We start from the raw sequence: 7,880 nt of genomic DNA, 5'->3' as shown, positions 1-7,880 counted from the left end.
ACCTTTTTCCCCTAAAAGTTAATACCTTTATTCATTTTTACTTGTCCATAATGAATTTTCCCTTTTCTTTAAAAATAATAAATGTTATATATATTTTACTAGAATATCCATTTAGTATATAGATTTAAGTCTTGTAAAATAATTTGATGATTAAGTAATTAGTATTAAGATTTTTTTGTTTCCCATCCCGTGTACGCTATTTATATTGGTGCTCCCATTAAATTCGAATTATGTGTGATAAGGCCTATTTCGGGGTGTTACTCCAACAAGATTTTCTCCAATTAATATTAAGGTTAAAAAATGAAAGAGGATATTTTTCTTTTTATAAACTAAAGTAATAAGTAAAAGTGAAAGGATCGTTTGGTTGGAAAACAAGTTATTTCAGAGTTAACTATTCCAAAATTAATCATTCCAAAATTATTATTTTAAGATGAAAAAAAATACCACTACAATCTCGTGAGAACTAATCTCAGATAAACTATTCACATTTATCTCAATCAAACATAAAAGAAATTCATTCTAAAATTAGTTATCTTTTATCCCTCGCATCGACACACTTATTTTTTTTTTAGTATAGCAACTATTTTGATTTATGGGTAACCACATCGATTTATATAAATATAAAAAATACCACTACTTATTATTATTCCGTACAATGCTAACTAACAAATCTTCTTTTGTCTCTCTTCTCTACCGTAACCTAACCACAAACCCTTCTTCTGCTTCAATTCCGACGAGATCCTCTGTTTGATTTTAGGGCTTTGTTGAGAATGGTGGAAAAGTCGACTCGAATAGCAAGCAGGAAAAGACCGAAAATCGATCCTTTGTCTGTTTATGAATTTACTGATGATGATTTATCAGTAGAAATTAGTTCTGATTCTGTCGATTCCAAGTTGAATTCAACCCCTAAATCTGCTCGGAAAAACTCCACTGGAAGAAGGACTCGCTCTCAGATGACTCCCGATGGAGCAATTGTGGGTACTGAATCTAATTCGAAGAAATCCCCTAGAACGAAAGGTGAATTATCTAGAAAACGGAAGGATGTTAATGCTGCTGGGAAAAATAAGGGTAAATCTCTACAGGTGGATGAAGTTGTTACATCAAAAAAGAGAAAGGTGTATGATGGACAAAACGAAGAAGAGCCTCCCAGCTCCTCCAATTTGAAGGTACTTTTTTAACCTTTTACACTTGGAATGGTTGTGTTTAATGTGTATAGTACAATGTATACAAGCATTATATACTGTATATGAAGTGTGTGGGTGTGTGCATATACATTGTATACAGTGCAGTTGCATACACAACTATTACAGTATATATTCATTGTTCAATCAAACTTCTCTATAACACCTAGTTTGTCTGGACCTGTTGTTGTTGCCGTTTTACAGAGATTATTTAGATCTTCTTTTTGGTGGTTATAGATCAAAAAGACCCAAAAACACACAAAAAAAAATCAGTTTGTTTTGTTATAAAAGATAATAAAATGGTTGAACTTTTAAATCTCAAATGATATTCATATCTCTTTAATTATAAATTAACTAGGCTAATACAATATTAATAAGGTGGGGGTGTGGGAAAATGGCAGATTGTAAAAAGTCCCCAACTTCATCTTAACAAGAGATTTTGACATTCCAGATTTTCATTAAAACTTATAAAACTTAGAAAGATTATATTTCTTATAAAATAGTACTTATTACTAGATTGCTCTTTAGTTGTCATCAAATAATAAGTATACAGATATTTGGGTAAAGACCGTTATAGAAGTTTTACAAAGAGCGTAACATTATAATGATGGATGTTGTTATTGGTAAAAAAAATGTTATAGAAAAGGTAAAATATAACATAAAAAATCAGTTCTAAAGAAATTGGCATGTCATGGTGAAATTCCCATATAAAGGGTCTCGCGTATAGAGAAGTTTGATTGTATATACAATGTTCACAATAATGAGTATATAGGCAGTACTTGATGAATGTTATAGTTTTTCGCTAACATCAATATCTTTTGGGAATGCAGACTTGGGATTTCTACATCCCACCAAACAAACATTTCCACACGCGCGTAAGTTCACACACAAATTGTAATGCTGTTACATTGTTGAAAAGCAAGTTGGATGATAGACAGCTCCAGATCTTCAGGGGAACCCCATTCGGGTACTTCCTAGATTTGCCTCGTGTAGTTGTACAGAACCAGCTTATACATTCCCTATTGCTCAGGCAGGTGGTCCCAGAAAGAGAGGATGAACTGTGGTTTAAAGTGAACGGAACCAAGTTGCGTTTCGGTCTGGCAGAATTGGGGATTATTACTGGCTTGCGATGTTGTGGTGATGCTGATAAGGGTTATGAATCTAGTGATACCAATAGGTTGATGGATATGTACTTTCCTGGACTTGAAAAGGTACCCAAGCAATCACTGATTGACTGCTTCCTCCAAAAGAAATGGAGGTCGGATGAGGATGCGGTCAAGATTGCTGTGTTGTATTTCATACACACATTCTTGATCTCAACTGCTAATATTAACACATTCATCACAAAGGCTGATTTTTGTATTGTTGAGAGCGGGGATTATGAGACATTCCCTTGGGGTATACTTGTATTTAGAGCCATGATGGAGTCCATAAACAATAGGTTGCGTGTGGGTCTAAAGATGTATAGGCTTGGGGGTTTACCTTTGGCTTTGCAGTGTTGGTTCTACGAGTGCTGCACTAATGCTGATGGTAAGTTGGCTCACCGGGTTGACAACAAAGTGCCTCGTATTCTTAATTGGAAAATTGAGAAGCAACCGACCTTGAATGAGTTGTCTGGTGGGTTATTCAAGATCAGAAGTGACAAGGTAAATTGCAAAGTCAAATATACAATATAGATAATAATGTATACATGCAGTGTATGCAGCATGTTAACATAAATGTTTATTGTAAAATTTTTAAATTTTATGGGGATGTTTTCATCTTTCATCTCTACTCATTTGATTTACTTTTTATGTAGTTGAAGTTCAAGAATGTTTCTCCCACGGAGTTTGAGCAACTTCACTTGGATTTGCCTGAATCATCTGGAAATCCAAATGATAAGGAGGTGGCATACAGAGATCTTCCTGAAGTTCATCCTCGTGATGATGACTTTAGCTCTCCTCCTAAAACAAGCAAAACTCAGCCCAAAACCAAATTGGATTCCCCAGTGAACAATTTGGAGAGGAGTGCCGAGCTCAAACGACTTTCAGATGAACAGTCAGAGTTGAAGAGTAATATTCGAGAGGTATGGGCAGTTGCAGATCTTTGTATATTTATAGTTTAACATTTCAGTTTATCCAAACACAAACAGTTGTTTCATTTTATATTTTTGTGGGCTTTGTTAGGTCTTCAAAGCAACTGAGTTGCTCAAGAAACAAATGATGGTGTCATTTGCTGATGTCTTTAAAGCAATCGAGTCGTTGTCGAAGAAACAGTCAGAAAAGGATAATTCAGAAGCATTGCATGTAAAATTCCCGGCACTAATATTTTTTGCCGTTTCTTCATATTATTGTAATTTATGTTCCATTGTTCGACAGATTGATAGAAGAGATGGCCACCATGACAGACATGGTGATGGTGATTCCAATGGTTTTGACGCTAATAATGGCCATGGTAGTGATGGCCCAGATCGTGGCAAGGACTCCCTTGGTGGCAAGGAGAATAGCGAGAAAGTCAATATTGGGGCCTTGAGTGGAATTACAAACACATAGGGAAAATCATTTTTTCCTTATCCTACATTTTATGAGGTTAGAATTTCCTGCCTAATTTTTTGATTAATAAAGAAAGTAGTCATCTTGTTGCTTTAAAATTTGTTGCTACTCTTTGGGGTGTCTCAAATGGTTTGGTTTGGGACTTCCCTAATGGAGGTCTCAAGTTTGAAACCCCTTACCTGCGACAACAGGGGGTTGGCCTTATGGGTCTCGTCTCATGGGGCTTGCCTAGTGCGGTTTATCTCTCCTGTGTGATTTGCGAGCTATTGCACATGAGCGGGGTTTACCATATGTGCACCAGTTTGCAAGCTATTGCATGGGCCGCCGAGTTTACCCTATGTGCACCCAAAGGGTAGCAGTTGCAGGTTCCCTTGTCATAAAAAATAGAAGAATACAATATTATTTCCTTAAGTGGTTGCTCTCAGGTTCCTCTACTCACTTTAGTTGTGATAACTTATATTCAGCTGTAGGAAAAAACTTGAGTAGCACTCCTGTCTATATCAATAGTCAAGCCAAAAATTCTGATTGTTCCTTGAATGTGGCCATTTTTTCTAGTAAAGTTTGCCTTCACGACACCAGAGCAGTTTGGTGATGATTTGACTAGGTAATAATCAGGTTCTCCAGGTCGCAGAAACTGTTGCAGGGTTGACAAAGCAAGATAGAGTAGCCAAACGCAAGCTGTTGTACTGTTTGAGTCTGTCCAATTTCAATTTTTCATAATACAGTTCAAGATGAATTTGGAATCAACAAGGAGAATGAGGTCTTCTTCCCTACTCAATCCACCAGTGCTGACTATTTCAACTGGGTGGTGTAATAGACGTGTACCCAATGAGAGTGACAACCGCGGGGTGTTGATTGGCCTCCATGACAAGCTAATGTGGTTGCTACCTCAAAAGCTGTCTGTTTCCTTTCGTCTAGTTTGTTATAACTTGGTCTAAGAACTTGCTTATGTAATTTTATAGTCCCCATCATTTCGATCACAAATGCATTTTTCGCTGTGTATATGTAAACTTTATTGGATTCAGTTCTATGCAATCATAATATTTTCATATTTTAAACTATGAATATGAGCTCTTCGACACTGTATTTGTCTACTTATTTATATAATTGAAAAGATGATTGCTAGAAATCCAGGTGTTCATGTTTAGCGACCAGATGAAACAGTCTGTTCTTCTCTTACTAAATATATACAGAAAGATACAAACTTGTATTCACCACTCCAATCTAGATAACTGTTGATTATAGAAAAAAGGGCGTGACCGTCAAGGAATGTAAAGAAATTATAATATAGTATGTGATATGTCCATTCCAGTACAGCCAAACCACAAATAGAAGTAATCTATTTGACTGCTAAACTCTCATAGCTGTATGCTTAGTTATAAGAAAACTTTCATGCATTGAGCAGAATATTGGCATTTTGTCTGACCAGAACACTATATAAACCAATTTGATCATCCAATCTTCACACAACCAACATTTCAAAACAACACCTAACAAGAAAACAGGAACAAAAACCATGAAGTCTACTGTAGGAACATCACTTTTGCTTTTGCTGATTTTTGCTACTCTTACTTACTGCTTAGATGCAAGATTACAAGTTTGCCAGCCGAGTGGCAAAATCAGAGGCATAAAGCCACCACCAGGACAATGTAACACCGAAAACGACTCAGATTGTTGCAAAAAAGGCAAGATGTACAGCACTTACAAATGTTCACCTCCAGTGACTGGTAATACCAAGGCTGTTTTAACCCTGAATAGCTTCCAAAAGGGTGGAGATGGTGGTGGACCTTCGGAATGTGATCACCAATACCACTCTGATGACACTCCAGTTGTTGCTCTTTCAATTGGATGGTACAGTGGAGGAGATAGGTGCCTTAACTATATCACCATAAGTGCTAATGGAAGAAGTGTGAAAGCTAAAGTTGTAGATGAGTGTGACTCTACCATGGGATGTGATGACGAACGTGATTATCAGCCTCCATGCCCCAATAACATTGTTGATGCCTCTAAAGCAGTGTGGAAAGCCTTGGGTATACCTGAAGGTGATTGGGGTGATTATGACATTACATGGTCTGATGCTTAGTGCATCATATATAGTATTGATGGTATCGTTTGCATATGATGGTTGTCTTTGTACTCAGATTATGTCATCTAATTTCTCATGTAATTTGTTGTTGTGAAATTACAGTATAATTAATGAAATTCTGTTCATGACTACTTTTGAACTGATCATAATATGAAATTCATGCCAATGAAAGAGAAGAGACATTGTCTCGATCAGTGAAAGCTAAAACAGGACTTGGTTCCGTAGCTAAACTAACCTAGCCACTACAGTTAAAAAAAAAACATTTGCTGATTTAAAGTTAAAAATAAGGTGGAATTCATCAGTCCCAAATGCAGAATAGTATGATTTAACTCTAGGAGTTGATTTCAGGGTCCTATGTTAACTTATCTTCGTGCATTGGAATCAACCTTAAAGGTTCAGGATGAATTCGAGATCAATAAAATGAATGAGACCTTACCTATTACCTCATCATAAACCTGAGAAACCTATGGTTCCGACTAGTTCACTAATTCATTTATGAGAGAAGTTGCAAAATTAGTCAGGTGGAAAATCATACAACAGATCAAAAACTATTTCTGATAGTTCATCGAAATTTAATGAATTGAAGGCTTAATTCTTATGTTACTGCAGTAAATGTTCTTTTCCAACAGGCAAATGGAGCAATATGCATGGAGAACATCAGTTGATCATTGTCACATTTAAATTAGTCGTAGTCTCCTATATCGACTATCATAACTGATGTCACATGGGAGGATGCAACAACATACCCAGTATAATCCCACAAGTGGGGTCGGGAAAGGAGGATCATAACAAAATGAAGTCTTTAGTCATACAGATGCTAGAATACTTCACAGTAACCTGATGAAACAATCTGTTGTTCTATTTCTATAGAAAAATACAAAATTGTTTTCAGAAACAAGAGAATCCAAGACAATAAACTAATCCATCAAGTTCTTGTCATATTAGGTAGTAGTAGAATGCCTGTCTATAACGTGATTAGGATTAAGCGTGGAGGTAAAGTTGACGCACAAAAATCTAATTTACACATCTATATAGAGAAAACAAATGTTTTTACCATCAAGGAAAGTAAAGCAATTATTGTCACACTAAAAGAATTATAAAAATACTCTCATTAATCCATTTGACTGCTAAACTTCATAACATCTATATATACTTAATAATAAGACACTTGTCATGCCTTGAACAGAAAATTGGCATTTTGTGTGACCAAAACACTATATAAACCAGTTTGATCATCTCAGTATCTACACAGCCAACATTTCAAAAACAGAATCACAAGAACCATGAAGAACTCTATCATGGGAACATCTCTTCTAGTTTTGCTGGTTTTTGCCACTCTTACTTACTGCTTAGATGCAAGATTACAGGGCTGCCAGCCGAGTGGAAAAATCAGAGGCATAAAGCCACCTCCAGGACAATGTAACCCTGAAAATGACTCGGATTGCTGCAAACAAGGCAAGATGTACACTACTTACACATGTTCACCTCCTGTGACTGGTAATACCAAGGCTGTTTTAACTCTAAATAGCTTCCAAAAGGGTGGAGATGGTGGTGGACCCTCGGAATGTGATAATCAATACCACTCTGATGATGCTCCAGTTGTTGCCCTTTCAACCGGATGGTATAGTGGAGGAGATAGGTGCCTTAACTATATCACCATAAGTGCTAATGGAAGAAGTGTGAAGGCAAAAGTTGTAGATGAGTGTGACTCTACCATGGGATGTGATGACGAGCACGATTATCAGCCTCCATGCCCAAATAACATTGTTGATGCCTCTAAAGCAGTGTGGAAAGCCTTGGGTATACCAGAAGATAATTGGGGTGATTATGACATTACATGGTCTGATGCTTAGTGCATTATATATAGTAATTATGTACCGTTCCAATGTAATGATTATGTGCTTACACACATCACGTGTAATATGTAGCGTAAATACTAAGTACACACATCCTGTGTAATATGTAGTGTAAATACTACATGTTTTTTACTTGTGAAATTACAGTATAACGAAATTTGAAATATCACAACATCAAATTCATCATGCCAATGAAAGAGACATAATTCGTGAAATCTAAAACAGG

General features: G+C 36.3%; 2 protein-coding genes across 5 annotated transcripts; both read left to right on the top strand.

The window, feature by feature from the left end:
* Positions 1-653: 653 nt before the first annotated feature.
* Positions 654-4,678, top strand: LOC125853542 (uncharacterized). Of its 4 annotated transcripts, none has more exons than XM_049533256.1 (6): positions 654-1,166; positions 2,012-2,827; positions 2,980-3,246; positions 3,347-3,466; positions 3,539-3,748; positions 4,337-4,678. In XM_049533256.1, the coding sequence occupies exons 1-5, from the start codon at positions 771-773 to the stop codon at positions 3,710-3,712; spliced, it is 1,773 nt and encodes a 590-aa protein (XP_049389213.1). In that variant the 5' UTR covers positions 654-770; the 3' UTR covers positions 3,713-3,748; positions 4,337-4,678. The 4 variants fall into 4 exon arrangements, with proteins under 4 accessions (XP_049389213.1, XP_049389210.1, XP_049389212.1 ...); XM_049533253.1 differs by having other exon boundaries at positions 4,328-4,678; XM_049533255.1 differs by having other exon boundaries at positions 4,273-4,678.
* A 550-nt stretch (positions 4,679-5,228) lies between these two features.
* LOC125858821 (uncharacterized) lies at positions 5,229-7,651 on the top strand. The gene is made up of 2 exons (XM_049538634.1): positions 5,229-5,789; positions 7,166-7,651. The coding sequence occupies exons 1-2, from the start codon at positions 5,229-5,231 to the stop codon at positions 7,649-7,651; spliced, it is 1,047 nt and encodes a 348-aa protein (XP_049394591.1).
* Positions 7,652-7,880: the final 229 nt, after the last annotated feature.

Source organism: Solanum stenotomum, chromosome 1 (genome assembly GCF_019186545.1).
Source record: "Solanum stenotomum isolate F172 chromosome 1, ASM1918654v1, whole genome shotgun sequence".
NCBI lineage: Eukaryota > Viridiplantae > Streptophyta > Magnoliopsida > Solanales > Solanaceae > Solanum > Solanum stenotomum.
Note: the sequence above shows the minus strand (reverse complement) of the source record. Positions and strands in the feature narration are given on the sequence as shown.

Bases quoted from the DNA above. Each gene is read 5' to 3' on its own strand.
- LOC125853542 (XM_049533256.1), top strand. From the start codon at position 771: ATGGTGGAAAAGTCGACTCGAATAGCAAGCAGGAAAAGACCGAAAATC. The intron at 1,167-2,011 runs GTACTTTTTTAA...TTGGGAATGCAG, and splicing joins CCAGCTCCTCCAATTTGAAG to ACTTGGGATTTCTACATCCC. The intron at 3,467-3,538 runs GTAAAATTCCCG...ATTGTTCGACAG, and splicing joins ATAATTCAGAAGCATTGCAT to ATTGATAGAAGAGATGGCCA.
- LOC125858821 (XM_049538634.1), top strand. From the start codon at position 5,229: ATGAAGTCTACTGTAGGAACATCACTTTTGCTTTTGCTGATTTTTGCT. The intron at 5,790-7,165 runs GCTTAGTGCATC...GCAAGATTACAG, and splicing joins ATGACATTACATGGTCTGAT to GGCTGCCAGCCGAGTGGAAA.